The sequence below is a fragment of the Barbatula barbatula genome (genome assembly GCF_947034865.1).
Source record: "Barbatula barbatula genome assembly, chromosome: 11".
Classification (NCBI taxonomy): domain Eukaryota; kingdom Metazoa; phylum Chordata; class Actinopteri; order Cypriniformes; family Nemacheilidae; genus Barbatula; species Barbatula barbatula.
Window position 1 is genome coordinate 16,191,867 of NC_136774.1, and position 16,868 is coordinate 16,208,734.

At 38.0% G+C, this 16,868-nt stretch overlaps 3 protein-coding genes across 8 annotated transcripts; 2 read left to right on the forward strand and 1 right to left on the reverse strand.

Moving 5' to 3' along the window:
- The first annotated feature begins 65 nt into the window (after positions 1-65).
- Positions 66-4,253, forward strand: LOC306900096 (protein FAM107B). 6 transcript variants are annotated; one of them, XM_079466808.1, is made up of 6 exons: positions 466-694; positions 1,588-1,671; positions 1,758-1,785; positions 1,960-2,080; positions 2,238-2,382; positions 2,530-3,572. In XM_079466808.1, exons 1-6 carry the CDS (start codon positions 647-649, stop codon positions 2,626-2,628), a joined length of 525 nt encoding a protein of 174 aa, XP_079322934.1. In that variant the 5' UTR covers positions 466-646; the 3' UTR covers positions 2,629-3,572. The 6 variants fall into 6 exon arrangements, with proteins under 6 accessions (XP_079322937.1, XP_079322936.1, XP_079322934.1 ...); XM_079466807.1 differs by having other exon boundaries at positions 546-694; positions 1,936-2,080; positions 2,530-2,892; XM_079466809.1 differs by having other exon boundaries at positions 630-694; positions 1,963-2,080; positions 2,530-2,820.
- inavaa (innate immunity activator a) lies at positions 3,421-12,819 on the forward strand. Its single transcript, XM_079466805.1, has 10 exons — positions 3,421-3,775; positions 7,363-7,482; positions 8,590-8,723; positions 9,217-9,339; positions 9,586-9,817; positions 9,908-9,961; positions 10,408-10,633; positions 10,772-10,924; positions 11,226-11,907; positions 12,032-12,819. The coding sequence occupies exons 2-10, from the start codon at positions 7,416-7,418 to the stop codon at positions 12,113-12,115; spliced, it is 1,755 nt and encodes a 584-aa protein (XP_079322931.1). The 5' UTR covers positions 3,421-3,775; positions 7,363-7,415; the 3' UTR covers positions 12,116-12,819.
- On the reverse strand, positions 12,145-16,706 carry LOC306900095 (uncharacterized protein). The gene is made up of 13 exons (XM_079466806.1): positions 16,668-16,706; positions 16,206-16,269; positions 16,044-16,107; positions 15,506-15,533; positions 15,267-15,407; positions 15,041-15,172; positions 14,701-14,848; positions 14,573-14,616; positions 14,406-14,456; positions 14,196-14,311; positions 13,669-13,782; positions 13,227-13,319; positions 12,145-13,110 (listed from the first exon to the last, which is right to left on the reverse strand). The coding sequence occupies exons 1-13, from the start codon at positions 16,668-16,670 to the stop codon at positions 12,978-12,980; spliced, it is 1,131 nt and encodes a 376-aa protein (XP_079322932.1). The 5' UTR covers positions 16,671-16,706; the 3' UTR covers positions 12,145-12,977.
- Between the last annotated feature and the right edge of the window lie 162 nt (positions 16,707-16,868).

The following is a 16,868-nucleotide window of genomic DNA, read 5'->3' on the forward strand; positions in this document are numbered from 1 at the left end:
GTAGAGCCGTGGAATCTTGGGAAAACATTTCGCAGTCCAAAAAACCACAGTGCCCCCATGTGGTCGCTGACGATAACGTCACGTGATGTTTTCTTGTTGTTTATGAATGCAACTGTGAATTAGCTATAGGCCTACATTTTGTTTGCATTATTTTTATCCAGAGCGACTAACAAATGAGTACGTTTTGCCTACAAGTTGTTTTTACAAGATGAACTGAAAAATTCTTACGCGAAATTAGATGTTAAAATAAGAACAACACGTTACTATGCTCTGGTAGTGGTCATTTTATTATGGTTTTAAATGGTTACCATCTATTTTGAGAGACCTGTAAACTAAATTTTCATAACATCTCATTGCATTTGTTTTAGCCAACGCACCTTTATTTCAATAAAAGTATGAACTACGCATAGCAGGCGGTGTGATCATTTTTCTTATAAAATCAAGAGTTCATTGAAGTAAGGAAGAGGGTTAAAAGCGCAGTTGATGTCTTGGGTAATTAGTTAATCTGGCATTCTGCGTGGCTCGTATACATGCAGGTTAATCTTGAATGGCGTAATGAGCTTGAACGGATATGTCTAGTACCAGCATTACTGAACATAAACAGAGTAAAAACAGCGAGTGAAGACCACACTCTCCGGTTTGCATAATGCTGGACCTTAACACAACAAAAAAGCAATCAACTGTATGCATTGAGGTAAGTGTTAACTATGTGTTTATTTTGTAAACTTTATTTGATTCTTTAAAAGATTGAAAAGCGAGTCATTTCAGATTGGTTTCTATATATTAGGTTTCTACAAAAAGTGCCCTGCCTTATTTTTTGTATGTTACAAGACAGGTTTTTAAAGAATGATGAGAGTTTATAATGTCCAGTTTTTTGCATTGTTTATTCAAAGTTAAATAATCTCAGTTTTTTTAGTGAATGTCTAGTGGTGATCTTCATTTTCAGTAATTTGGGGAAACTTTGAGCACAAACTGAACGGTCAGACATCACACTAAACAAGTCATTTTGGAGCCTCCTTTTTAAATGCCATATCCAACTGGAAGTGGTGTTTTTATCAAATATATTTGGACAGTATTGTTGGCGTAATCTGCAGATTATGTATGTTGAGGTTTTCAGAAGGGTGCTTCAGGGGTGTGGTTGTGTGGCTGGCACACCGGTGGCCACTGTGAGAACAGTGCAAGCTTGTTTATTCCTATCTTTGCTCTACACCCTGCTGTGTGCTAGGGGAAGGTGGGCAGGATGCCCAGCAGCTTAATGTCTAATTCACAAATGGACGTTTCCTGGTCCCTGAGAAGATTAGTGATTACCGTATGAACGTGGATGCAGTCTTTAATTGGAATGACTTAAATGCATTGAAGTGCTAGTGTATTCATTCATGGTTTGTTACTTTTTAAATGTCTTGATTCACTCCAGCAGACACATTTACACCTATTTGTAATGATGCTAGGCACTAGTTTTGAATAACCTTCTAGGGATAAATCTCGTTTACTATCCTTTCTCCAATTGACCGTAAACTAGAGGTCCAAAATAACTCTAGTGCTGAAAAAAATGAATAACCCTTTGTGCTTAATTTTTTTATGTATTAGTTAAGTCCATGCACTTGCTCATGGATGTGCTGGCACAACCGTAGTTGCGCTGAAATATCCAAAAGTTCTACTGAAGTTTTAAATGTACGGAATTAAACAATTTAGTTTTAAACACTCCTACTACCAATGTGTTTATTTCTTGTTAAAATGTTGTTTTTGCATTTTTCCAGCGACCAGGTTTTAGACATCACAAAAAAGGTACAATCTGTGATTCATATTTTGTGATTTCCATTGGACTTTATTACATTTGTAATATACCTGGTTTCTATGCAATCATTTATAAATACAGCATGCTTCGTTTACATGCATAGTTGAGTCTAGAAGTTGGTTTTCCCCGGTTTCCTGTAGAGAATTATGTGTGTCATCCTCCAGCAGCCCACGAGGACACAGACGGTGAGGAGGAAGTCCTTCAGCACAGGAAACTGAATGGCTCACCCAGCGAGTGCCCCAGTCACCAGAATCTTCATAAGGAGCTTCTGTTTGCCCATAAGAAGTGAGGGAAAGAGTCTTTCCAATTAAGTGTTTGGTTCTGTTTGTATACTTGAAAGCAAAGTGAACAAAATACTTAAAATCCTATTAACATCCCTGCATGTATCCATTAAAAATCCCGCAAGCTAACCTAAAGGTCTGTGATTTGAATGTGCCCTCAGAGGGCTGCTGTTGGAGGAGAAACCAGAACTGAAGCGTGTGTTACAGCAGAGGAGACTTGACCTGCACAAAGAGCAGGAACTTGCCCTCCGACCTCCTTCAGATCTAGAACAAGAGCTTCGGAAGAGGCAGCAGAAACTACATGAGGTACCGACCATGTTCTTTTCATATTTGTCAGCACTAAAATAGATTGATTGAAAATTTGCTTGACTTAACTGCAGTTCTGTTTATGCCTTTTGATGGTTTGCATTGTTTTCCATAGAAAGTTCACTGATGCTTTAAATGTCTCCGCAGTATGAAATCGAGGAAAAGAGGCGTTTGGAAGATCAGAAAAACGTTCCAGAATTTGTGCGAGTGAGAGAAAATCTGCGACGCATTCAGATTACAGAATAAATCTGTCGCAGGAAAGACAATGCGCCTTTTATTTTTTCAATCTGTGTATTGTAAAAATAAGTGTCATGTGATGAAATGAGGGGGTTATACAGCCCAAATGATGTTTGGATGTAGTCTTGTATTTTGAGTTTGTTATATTGAACTGTAAAAATGGAATCTAATTAAATAACTAAATGCAGGGTGTTTATTGTTAATTTGGAAATTGTATCTTCGATCGGATGTTATTCCCAACCTCGTGATTGTTGCAGGGTCTTTCCTGATTTCAGAAATTCCCAAATCTTTGTGTGTCCCTACAGGCGTCACATCTAGAGCGAAATCTCCATGGGCTTTGCCTTTAACATGGAAATGAAGACGTTTCATTAGATGATCTCTAAATTCGCGGAGAGGCACGGGTGACGGGTGACGACTGACCATCTGTCGGGGTGCTTTATTAGGAAAGTAACAACAGGAGGCAAATAGGATGTAACAAAAGAACTTTGAAAGAAGCCACCCGAGCCATGTTGTGCTGTCGAAATGTATATATCACATCTCTATGAGCTCGTGACAGTAACGTCAAATACCTTCAACAACTGCTTGCTCTACAGTTTCAAGCGTGTTGCCATGCAGAAATTAAAGTTATGGCTGTGTGCCATTTTCGAGGCTATTCATAAAGTCTAGATGACTATTTGCCAGCTGTCTCGGGCATACGCCTCTTGTTTAACTCTTTTATTGTCTCTTTTCTCCCGCTGGCTCTATTCACGGTCAGACACGCCCACTGCTAAAGAAGCGTGCGCTGCCTTCAAACGATCACACACGCTTAAAAAGCGTAGCAAACATTACAGATGGGGTATGCTTGCCGTAGTATGGTCCTGTTTTCATGCCTAAATTTGTGTGACGTGTAGTTTTTAACTCACGAAACTGTAAATACTCGTTTTAACCGCAAATGTAAAATGAGAATTTCCTGCGACGTTAACAACACGAACTGAAAAGCGCTCCACGCCCGTGGAAAACTCCCCTGTGTAGTTGCGAAATGGTACAGTCCAGCGGCTTTCTCCCAGTTTGAGGACAGGAGAACGCCGCAGTCCATCACTGTGGATTCTGCCGGCTCACGCCTATATGCCATAATGGAGTGAACGGAGGCGCACTAGGCTGGAGACTGCAGAGACGGGTATGATGAGGGTGATGATGATGATGATAATGATAATGACGGAATGTATTCTTTTTCATGTATTTCTAAAGGCGTGACCTACTTTCCTACATTAAAAATGAGGTTAGATTTATTGCAATGCGTATACAATGTATATTTTTAAACAGCACTACTGAAATTCTGACACATGCTTTATTTATTTGCTTGTGCATTGTGATGGAATTATTTGTTTTGAAGTTAGCCTTATTGTAAACAACATACGCTCAAAGTAAACATTTAATTATTGATCACTGTAGCCTATGTTTGCGCCAATTCACTTTTAATCAAACGCTTATTCAGTGATGCATATTATATTATATCCATTCAGAATCCAAATTGTGTTGGTATTGATATTAATAGCATTACTACTTTATGTCGGATTATAAGGAATTGCTCTGTATACAGTGTAAACACAAATACAGTCTGAGTGTGGCGTGTTCAAGGATTTACTAAACATCTCAAAACCATAGATTTGTTTTTTTTTTTGGTGCTTGCAAATGTGATTTAATGTTGATCGAGATCTAAAAGTCAGAAGCTCCTGGGTTCATTATTGTTGGTAACTTTGGATCAAAGTTGCAGCCACAAATCCAGTTATTTAGAAGACTAATTTCGCCTTAGAACACTTTTATCACAAAGCTGATAGGACAGATTTCTCATTTAAATAAACTATGTTGGATTCTGCTGGGATCCAGATTGCTGGTGGACGTCTGTTTACAAATGGGAATGAGAACTTTTTCTTTCTTCTAACATATTAGCTAAAGGTGTTTTCACATCATAGAGACTTTCAGTCATGTGTTTGTTTAGCTTTTCATCTCAGTTGAGTGGCATTGATGAAAGTCATTCTTTGTGAATTTACTTTCCTTTCCTTTCATCTCTCTTTCCGCCATGTTTTGCATGGTTTCATTAGCATTCAACTGGTTTTTGGCCTTACACCAGCTGCGGAAATAAGTCACACAGTAAATTCTGTTGCTCCCATAACATCTGCGTCCACAAGATTCAGCATCCTTATAATAACAGGCTCTGTATACATTCTGGGTCCCGTTCAAGTCTCCTGTCAGACTTTCCAAGCTCCAGCCCTCTCTGGGAATTTTAGACCTGGCCGCAGTGGTAATGAAATTGGCTGGTTAGGCATTCCAATAGATCACAGCCCCACAGACTCATGGGAATCTGGAGATGCAGCAGACAGCGCATGGGAATTGCAGAGAGTACAGAAAACTGATGTCTCATCTTTGCGCTTGACCGCGCAGAGAGGATGGGTGGGTCTGTAGTGTTATCCGTCTGGTTAGATTACTGTCGAGAAAACTACGTCCTGTCTGCTCATCTGTGCTTGATGAGCTTTGGTCTAGTGTGTTGTCAGGGTGGAGCTCTCGGCAGTTTGATCACCTCAGAATCAGTTTGCAATTTTAACAGAAAGAAATTGTAGAAACGGTAGATTATAAACTTTTAAAATGGTTAACTGAGCTATATATTTGTGGTTAAAAAATAGGTTTCTATGAAAAATTGTTCAACCCCAAAATTAAGATTTTGTCATTACAAACCTTTATGATTTATTTTCTGCCATAGAACACAAATGAAGATATTTTGAATTAAGTTGGTAACCCAACATCACTGGACCCAATTCACTTGTATTGTATGGACACAAAACAAGTGGAAGTGAATAGGGGACAGTTAACAACATTCTTCCAAATATCTTATTTTGTGCTTGTATTATGCGGAAGGAAGAAAGTCATACATGTTTAAAGTTAGGGTGAGTAAAGATGACATTCTGTTTTCATCAAAAGTTTTCATTTCTGGGTGAACTATCACTGTATAAAATGGTTTTGTTTTAAGCTGATGAGTCTCCTTTTAATTCTAAAGTGGCTATATCACTTTAAAGTACAGGCATATTTATTGGTTCAAGGTTGATAGGTAAAGTTTTTTGCTGGTTAATGAAATATGTGCTGGTGAACTGCAAAATCCGCAGTACAGGCACCAGCGCATGTGGTCATTGTAATTTTTAAAGTGAATATCTGGCAAGCGCAGCTGGCAGTTTTTAAGCATAAATTTAACAGCATTTTTAATAGTGTCGTTTGTTACAGTGACCTAATTCCCCGCAGTGGTTTCATCAGCCGTTCTTTTTGCCGCTCTCTCTCGCTGGCCAAGGCGTGTTGTATCAGCAGATACTGTCCTCTCAGCAAACCACTCTGGCTTGTTGACAGAGCTTGGTATTTTTTCAGTGCCTTATAAAACAGGCTGCTTTCTATTCTGCCAACTTGCATCCATCCACACGCTTTACAGGATTGAGTGATGATGAGCCTTGAGCATCTCCACAGTGACATCCTGTCAGATTTTCTCATATCATCCGACTTCCTCACAGCTCAGGAAGAGTGATGATAAGAATCCACACTGACTCATTAGCAGGGATGTTTTCCCCAGTGATGTGGGTGGGCGTCCGGATTTCTCCTAAAATAGCATTTATATAAATACATGTGTCTGTCTGTCCTAGATTTTTGTCTGTGTGGCACCTTTGCGCATAAATAAAACAAGGTTGTTGGTGTGATCAGGGTGACGATGGCATGTCACATTTTTCATGGGAAGAAAATAGTACGAGATACTCATAAAATGAGTTAAAATGATCTAGTTACTGGATATGAAAGGATCCTTTGTAGACCAGTGTTAATGGAGGCTGATGTTGATGGCTTGTCATATGACACTTAAAGAATCAATCCAAAAGCTCAAAATGATGTATGCGTGCTGTTTGGTCAACCTACCCCAATGTATTGATGGATTCATTTACAATATCAAAACAAGATATTTCAATGTAGCTGCTATAGCAACATGTCCCCATTCTCCTATTTGAGTTCTTGAGTGCCTTGAAAGTTGAGACGTCACAATCTTGGAGACATTCGGAGATCCCCGAATGTTTTATGGAAAGACGTCTAACATTGCCTGTACCTTTTATTCATTGTAACTGGAGAAACCCCTGACATGGTTATCCGACTTATCAGCATCTCCCGCCTAAGGCTGATGTAGCAGGAATACATTGTTCCACTTCAAAGCCCCAGCGAGTGGAGGCTGAAAGAAAGAGAGGGGGGTCAGAGAAGAACAGGTGCAGCCTTCCGGAGGGGGAGAGTCCCTTTTGCCATCTGTTGACTTCAGGGGCATCTAGTGTTCCCCTAAACACACTCCGTCACAATTCACACACGCTTGCGTGGTCATAGCCATCCAAGTCGCCATGGTGCTGTGTGGGGGAAAAGAGACCCCCACATGTGTGCGGTCAACTGAGGGGTGTGCTGCTATTGTTTTTTGAGGCATTCAGACTTTTGGAGGATGGGTGTGTGTGTGCATTTTGAAATTGGGGTGGACAGGACGAAAGAGACCAGTTGCTTTGTCTGTAAAGCTCAGATGTGGAGACTGTGACTGGGCGCTCTTCTCCTCGGGAGGTTGGTTTTTACATAATCGTATGACCACAAGACACTATTTGGAAGGCAAATTGGCTTAGTGGTTGCTTGACTGTGGGGTGGTAGATTAAATGGAGAGCGTCTAAAAGCAAACATCGAATTTGAATATATTCTCTGTTTCATCTACAGGTCGCATCTGAAGAGTGGAACAGAATATTTACGGAAAATAAAACTACAGAGTAATGAAAACAAACATGGATTGTAAGGAGGAGATCAGTGACTCTGATAGTGGAATCATGTTAAACTCTGGTGAGTTATTACATTTGTACTGATAAATATGTTTTATATGAAAAAACATTGCTAATATTCAGAAGTGTTCGGAATGCATTTAAGTCACCAACATTGCAGAGTTGGGAGCGGTACTGAAGTATTTTTACTTAAGTCAAGTACATCTTTCAAGTATCTGTACTTTATCAGAGTGCTTTTACTTTGGAAAATATGTACTTCACAACATTCTAAAGCTTCATAAATGTGACCCAGTCTGTTAGGGTTTTTGTGATTAACTTAAAATCATCCCACAAAATGTAAAGAACATTGTCTGAAAATATAAGTTTGAGAATCTTTAATTTTGACTGAGTGACATGTCAAAGAATGAAATCATAGTGAAAATAAGGGTAGAAATCAAACATTTATCTTTGTTTAGCCTTGTTTTCACGGTCACAAATAACATGATTTGAGTGCTTCATTCTTACATTTAATCAAGTAAAATAAGAAAGTGCTGTTAAAAGTAAAAAAGAACATGTATTTATGTAATTTAGTGGAGTAGAGAGTATGCTTTATTATGTAGTGATTACAAAGAAGAATATGAGTAATACTAAAGTAGAAAAATAAAATATTAATTTTTTTTGTTCTGTTGAACACAAAATTAGATATTTTGAAGAGTTTAGGAAAGAACTGTTCTAGGGCACCTCTAACTAAATTTTCATTTTTACTATGGTAGTCAATGATGTCCCAGAACTGAAAATTGCTAACATTCTACCAAATATCCTTCTCTGTGTTCATCAGTAATTTATACAGGTATGAAATTACATGAGTGTAAATAAATGACAACAGAATTTTCATTTTTGGGTGAACTATCACTTTAAGAATAAAAATAAGGACTCTCCACTTCTGCAACGCTGTGAGTCTGACACTTCAAATAAATGTGAGAAAAGGTCAAAACATTTGGGAACATTGGTGAAGTTTTGCATTGTGATATTTAGTAAATGAGGTTAAAAAATACATTGATGTAAAGTGGGCTTTATTGGTTATTTTTACATTGCATGTAGGACTTAACTCTTAGTACCATAGCTTTTCTAAAAGGCCACAGCTTTAGAAAATTTCCCCTGGTGTAATTAAATCTCTTCTGGTGTCCAGGCCCAGACAGCCCCACGTCACCCGTGAAAGACATGAACAAACATACACGTGCCATGAGACTGAAGCAGCAGGCCCTGGAGGAACGGCTGGAGCTGTGTGTCCTGGAGCTAAAGAAACTCTGCATCAGAGAGGCTGTGAGTAACATCCTGAAAAACAACCTCTGTTATATTCATAGACATCATGTACCATGTGTATAAGATTGGGGTCTCCACGGGGGCTCTTTATTTAAATGTCTTTCATAGTCTATTAGTCTAATTACCTAGAAACAGGTGAAATAGAACTATTCCATGCAAATGAAATTAGTCATAAATAGCGTTTTCTTCAGAAAGGATATTCTTCAGTCAGCTGCTCTGTCAGTGTAAATCAGATCTGTTCTGTTTAAGCTAGGCTTTCTCTTGTTCTGAATAATAGAGATACTAAAGTGAAAGGGCCAGAAACAGATGCTTCTTTGCATGTTAGCCCACACATCTGTCATTCACTGTTGGTCAATCAGGCAAAAGATTTAAGTGCCCAATCACTACGCCACCATAGAGACCCTTTTGTGGACGCCTCGACAATGTAAAGACAAGCATCTGCTCTGTTTTTGTGTGTATTGACAGACATACATAAAGTTAGTTGTTTTAACAGGAGCTGACTGGAAAACTGCCCTCGGATTACCCCCTCCTGCCTGAAGAGAAGCCTCCGCAGATCCGGAGACGAATCGGAGCCTGTTTTAAACTTGATGAGGGTTTTATATCACAAGACGGAGAGGTACAGGCCACAAATCCTGAACTGAGACTGTTTTAATAACTACACTGCTGTTATTTGACCTCACCTGGCTAGTTTCACAGTATCAAGTGTTGTTATGTAAGGCACAGGCAGTCATTTACTGAAAACTTTCCACTTATATATTGGATTAAACAAGTAGAGAGTGATTTGTAAGAGCTGCATTGAATGCACATTTCATCATTTTTAGCTTGTAATCATGCGGTTGACTCTTAAAACGCTTGTCTCTAGGAGTCTGAGCTGCACGCATTGGAGTCTGATGTAGCCCTGCAGCGGCAGATTTATGAGGCAGCACGTAAACTTTCCCTGGAGGAGCACATCAGCAAACCAGTGAGGAAAAGCCGACTGCAGCAGTGCAAACGCGAAGAGAAGAAACTGAAAGAGCTACAGGATGCCGTGCTGAAACACCGCATTAACCACGGCTGCGACTCTACACAGACCTGCTATTCGTCCAGGCAGAGAGGTCAGCCAATCAGAGGCCACTGATTTTTGGGCCTTGTTATATAATATGTAATTCAATTTGACAACAACCTTATTTATGTGTTTATTTTAGATCTGGGTACTTCTGATGACAGCTCACTGTCTGATGGGGTTGTCTTGGATGATGGTAAGTTGAGAGAAAATAAATATTTCTAAGAAAACATTATATTGTTTTGTTATTAGTATTGCCCATCCAAGACCTTGTACTCTATGTCCAAATTTGCTGCAAAACTTTGCGGAAGAAAAAAAAGCACTGCACTTTTTAATTGATTACATACTTGACAAAGTTGACAAGCACTTTTTAATACTTTATATTTTTACAAAACCCAGTGAAAAAACACAAAGGGTAACAAATGATAATAATGATTGATGTTGTATTATGTTATGTTACATATTTGCACTGCATTCCTTCTTGATGATAATTGACTTTTTTTATTTATTGAAAATATTATTCATAATATTAATGAAATTATGCATGTTGTAGGTATTTCTTTTTTATTTATGTCTAAATCTCATTATTATGTAGCAATATTCTCTGAGGTTTAGCATTAACTAATGCCTGAAACTCTACAGATTCAGACTCCACTCCATTTTCTCCAGTCGTTCTGGGTTCTTCCACAGACAGTGGTTACCAGCGTTTGATTCTCTCACCCCAAAAAGGCCCAAAGACATCGAGCTCCAGCTCCAGTCTGGACTGTGATGCCACACCCATTCAGAACTCTCCATGGAAGGAGTCCAGTCTTGACCAGCCTTACCAGAAACTAAAATCCTCTCTCTCTGCTTGCAGCAGTCGCTCAAGGTATAATGTGATTGTCTAGCTTTCAAAACACCCTGCTGTGACAGTATTTATTCTTAACAATAAGTTAAAGAGTTGAGTTATTTTCATTCGAATAATTAATCTTATTGATTTCCCACACATGGCTTCCTGTATCCGCAGCAGTCCAACATTTTCAACAGACACGAGAATGGCAGACCTTCCTCCAGCACCTCAGTTTGTGTTTAAAAGTCTGCCAGTGCGGAACAATCAGCCCAACAGTGCCCCCTCCACCCCAGAACTGCCACTGCGCCGACACATCTCGCAGTCCTTCAGGTATTACTAACAATACAGCAATTTTATTTTAAAATTACATTTTAGATTAGCCATGAATAGCCCAGGTAAAAGAGCGCAATAAAAGTACACTTAATTACTCCCATAAGTTTGTTTTTTCACACATTAACACAATATACTAAAAATATTGTCTTTAGTCCTTCATTTAATGGTGTCTCATCAATAAACATCATTTTATAAACATCTTTGTATTTCTTCTGTGGCTAAATAAGTGGCTGAAATCAGGACAGTTAAGAAGTATAATGGCTAGCTAGATAATGCAATGTTCTGCCTTCTCAAACAGACTCCCCAGAAGCAAACCAGAACTGACTAAAACCAGCTCGGATCTTGGGCGTGGTCGTACCAAGTTACCCCGTCGACGAGTGACGGATTTTGCCATGTCCTTCTCGGTTCAACGTTTGTATCAGTGCAGCTCAGAAGACAGCAGCTCTGAACTCTCAATCTCCTCATACAGCAGCTCATCCAGCAGAGAAACAACCACAGATGCACCCAAACCATGTCCACCTCCCTATGGTTACCATCGCATTACTGCAAATAAAGCATCCGGCCAGCTCGCTACCCCCAGCCCACTTAAAAACAACAACCTACCTCAACCTGTGTGCATCTCCAATCGAGTGAAAAACAATAATGTAGCAGCACTTGAAGTGCACATCGGAAGGATCAAGGTTGGGCAAAACTCACAATTTGATACGAATAAACCCCAGCAGGTGGAGGTTACATCACCCAAACGAATGCTCAAACCTCCCCCACCATACAACAAGGTGGTCCGCACGACGTCGCTTAGAGAATACCCTGACCATCCCGCTCGGGTGCTTTCCCGGGATGTGGTATCGGGGGAGCTTAAATCTTGGCACCAGAAGAACAATTTAGTTCTGCCCAGGCCTCGCTCACTCGAACGTCAGGGATCGATTCGAATGAAGCGTCCAGAACCTCCACCCTACCACAAGATTCCCTTTCAAAAACAGGTGAGGACTGCAAGAATTTATGTTTAATGACCATAATATAGTTTTATTAAGTGTCATTTCTTAAAACTGTTTTTTCTTGGAAAATAATAAATGCTTTTTAATATGTTTTTTGTATGTTTCTCAGAAGGTGATACTGCAAAGAGCTTCAGATGGAACCCCACTGCAGTGGTATGAGGAAGAAGACTCTGAGATTGTAAGTCAGGTGTAAGATGTAAAAAAAAACAGAGGACAAATCGTCTCAATGTACTCCTTTACTTTATTTATTGAGCCAATGGACTCGCTGATACACTTTCATAGTGAAAATAACGTTAATTCTCAGAAAATACTTTTTGACCAAGTATTAGAGGTGAGCCAATAGAATATGGCAGGTCACAATTCCTTAAACCTACATTTGTAACTAACACTTGATTAAAGTCTACGACTTCCTTGTAAGGCATCATGCCAGATATTTATGATGAATGTAAAATAACTTTTATTTTATTGAGTAGTATTAAAAGTCTGGTCCACTTTTTCTAGCGACAATGACAAATGATTTCTTTGAAACCCATGAACATAACATCATTTTCTATATATTTGTGTCTGGTACACGATTCTTTTTAATTAAATTATTTTATAATGTCTTATTTTCCCTATCATTTACACTATATGAATTATTATTTATGTAACAATATTTATTTTTCCTTATTTTATTTCCCCTATTCCTAACACGTTTTTTACATTTTAGTCAAATCTTTTTTAAAACATGTTGCTACGCTACTGTAATATGCATTGTATGAATAATTGACGATGTCTGTGAGCCTTAATACCAAATTCAGAATTTGATCTTCATGTTTGTATACTAACTACATACAAATTATATTTTATATAATTTATAATACACTTTAATAAACAATACCACAAATTCACAACAGTAAATTATGGCTCAGCCCTTTGTTGTCTTTCTGTGACTTACTTTTTGTTTTAAAAGTATTTGTTTGTATTTTTACTGTTACTGTCAAACTCGATTTTCAGATTCATCAGTAAAACCCACCGGTAATTTATAAAATAATTAATTATTCCTATGTTTGCATTTACATCCATAAGATAGGTGTTTGCAGAAACCACACTAACATAGCTAATATTAGGATTGAGCAAAGGACCATCAAATAGATGACCAAGATTATCCATCGACAGTGATACAGCCAATGCAGCAGGGGGAGCTGTCTGCACAGAGTAAAAAACAATACAAATCTTACCAGAAGTATAAAAAAATTTGATTATCGAGTTTGAAACAGAGGACAAAACAGAAAATGTGTGCGTTACTACTGTGTGTAACTTACAAGCTCTTACAATATCTCTTCAGCAAAGCAGGGCTCTGCTCCAGATCCGTCTTCATCTTTTGAGGAGGTGATGGGGGCAGTAATGTGATACTTCTGTTATTTTAATAGAGTTTTAGGTCAAAATATGTATTTAAAAACTATCATTTGATTGTAGCAGATACTGTGTAGTTTTTAAAACCCCACAGAACATCCGGATCGAAAATAAAACCTAAATAAACAATGTAAATTCTTGATAGATTTTTTAAATATGTGTCATTGACTCATACATGTTCCAAGTAAAATAGCGAAACAAAATACTATTACTATTATGTACTTTATGTAAACTTTTCAGAATTTTGCTGCTCCAGATTTTGTAGTTTATTTCTGTAATTCTGTGTAGTAGTGCGATAATTTATCTGGGATTTTTTAAGTATAATGTGTCTTATTGTTTTGTGTGACCTACTTTAAATGAACTGGATAGGTCTCGTGTCTCTGTTTGGGATGGGGTGGGATGTCAGTAGATATCCGTGGAGCATCAGCAGTTTGTAAGGGATTGTCCTCTGGAAATAATTCTTGCCTAAAAACATGCATAATGGTGTCATCTGCCTGTCATTTTTAAGGCCTGGTGGCCTCAGTTGGCCTACAAGAGTATTGGAAAGACATTAAAGGGCTAGTTCACCCAAAAGGGAAACTTCTGTCAGAAATCATAACCAGCATTCTTCAAAATGTCTTCTTTTGTGTTCTTTAAAAGTAAGAAATTCATACAGGTTTAAAATTTCAAGAGGGTGAGTAAATTATAACTTATGAATAATTATTGAACTTTCATTGTAGAACATGCATGGAGTAATTTTAGACAAATCTAAACTGAATAATATTTGGAACATCATGCACCAATGACTACATCACAATATGACCAGAAGTGAGTATTAAGTCAACAGGGTAAATTATGATTTTATATTCACTTTAGACATGTAAACATATCTAAATTACCTTTTGTCCATTAGAAGTCTCTCATCTGTTTGGTCTGGTTTGTTTGCATGTGATTCTCTCTCTTCAGTTTCCTCATTGGTTACTAAAATTGAGGCTTGTGACTCCAATTTGTGTCTCTTTAAAGACACAATAAATAAATTTAACTAAACTTAGGTTGATATCATTAGATGTGTCTTGTCCGTTTGTCATAAAGATTTACTATGCACTGACCTGGCTTTGCTTTGAGATGACAGATATACTGATTCTGCGTCGTAATCGTGGCTAGGAGGGAGACAGAAGAGGGAGGCAGACATTCTCATAACCAATAATCTGCTAACCAATAAATAACGAATGATCCAACAAACAAAATCAATTAAGATCAAGTCTTAGATCGATACTTTCTGTGAATCTTTTTCCATCTTTTCGAATGCTTCTGTTTCCTCTGCAGAAAGAAAAAATAACAATTTCTTACAATACAGGTGGATAGATAATAATTTAATGTCATGAAAGAAGTGTATTTACATACCCCTCTTCTCACAGGCCTGTCGTTCTCTGTTGCCTTTCTCCATCTGTTTCTTCATGTCCTCCAGTTCAATGATGTTCCTCTCATGATGACGTATCAGGTTCTGCACGTGAGCCACCATCAGTTCCACAGCACGACTGGATTTAACCTCCTAAACACACACTATCACTTCAGGATTAAGATATAAAGCCATTTATGTTGTATTAGTTTAGACTGTTCAAATATACAATATCATTCAAAAGTACAAACTAAATTTAAGATGATAAAGATTAGAGAGAATTTGTGTAGACATTCGTTTGTAATTACATTGTTAACCAGAGAAAAACCTGATATGTTCCTGTACCTGATGCACGGCTCCGAGTACCTCTGCTGAGTTAGAGATTCGTCCAATGGTGCTTCCGATAATGTTGAGACAAAGTTCAATCTGCTGGAGAAGACTGGCCCGCTTGATGTCTAAACACATCCCTTTCAGAGTCTAGTCACACCAAAATAGGCATGCGCTCAACTTTCATCACAAACTTAATACTGTTAAGCAGATTAAAAGTGCTTTTGCAAGTTTACAGCTGTACCTGAAGCATCTCCATGCCTCTTTCTACTTCAAGTTTGAGATTATTCTCAGCCTTGTCTCTTGCGTGTTCCTCCGCCTCCAGCCGCTGGCACAAGGTGTACTGATCACAGCGGAAAGACAGGGACAGCTGTGAGAAAGCAGCCTGCAACCACAGCAACAATAGGGTATTCTGAAATTCAAAATAACACAGTAGGATCATAATCAATTATTATTAGGATCGAAAAACAAAACAGGGCCGACCTCTAATTCCTCCTCTGTCATGTCACCACTGTGGAAGAAATAACAGAAAATAAGTTAGGTCTACATAGCAGGAATCATGGCTGTCCAGTGATGTGTCCGAACACACGAAAAAAAAATTTAATGGATAAACGTTACTAATGTAAAAACATAAAGCTTCATTTATTTGACCAAGTAATTCAGCCACATAAATCTGTTTTGGCTATGGCTGGTTATCAATGTTATAGCAGTGAGCTCCTTTTAAAAGCTCCTCATTTAAAGTAATTTGTTAAAGGGATAGTTGACCCGAAATCAAAATCTTTCATCTAAACGTTCTTCTGCACAAAACAAGATATTTTGAGGAATGTTATGTGTAACGAAACAACATTGGCCCCCTTCAACGTCCATTGTGTGAACACAATACCACAAAGACACAGAAGTCGTGCAGGTTGAATAAATGATTTTTACATTTTCGGGTTACTTCCCTTCAAAATGTTAATAAATATGTAGCATATGTTTTAAAATAAAAAATGCATTTATTTTACTTGTTTGCAAGCATTACCTGTTGGGTCCCTGTGATTCCAAAACAAACTGTTCCTCAAAAGTAATTAGGTCTTGTCTAGACCCTGCATTACAAATATTAACATTCATTCACAATTTAACTAAGCGTTTTAAGAATAACCTGAATGCAAAATAAGTAGATGAAGTTGTGTTGGACTGGTACCTTCCTCAGAGTCATTCTCACTGTTTTCTGTTCTGTTGTTGTTGTCTTGTTGGTTCACAAAAGCCTGACCATACATTATTCAAAAAAAAACAAATGTAATACGAGTGAAAATATGCATTTCTTCCTTAAAATACATACCATGCATAATAATGGGGTTTACTGTATTTTTTGTGAAGTCAAAATGCCACCTTCAGCCATAATTGAAAAATAATCACAATCTTTGATCCTCTGTATCTAGTTAACCCTAGATGCAAAAAATTGAGACACTTTATTATAAGTCATTTAGTTCACTATCGTCTACTAGAATTAAAAAAACTCAGCTAAAGTGATTTCTTTAACAAATTATCCTATACCAACTACAACACCTACCCAATATCTGACTCAATAAAACATAACGAAGCACCAAACTAGTCTTGCAGACACAAATCAAGGTCTGGGAAATAAAGAGAAATGCTTGCTTACCATGACGTTTCCTGTGATTTCTGTGTCAAAACTCCTCCCATTTCTACATAATCTCATTAGGTAGACAAGTAATCTGTCAGCCACATAAGGTCATTCTAGCCATGTAATGTGTCCTTGCTTGCCACATTAAATTAGTGTGACAGTACCTCCCAGTATTGTGCAACTTAATGTGATAATCAATTTAAAGAGCATTCTAACTAC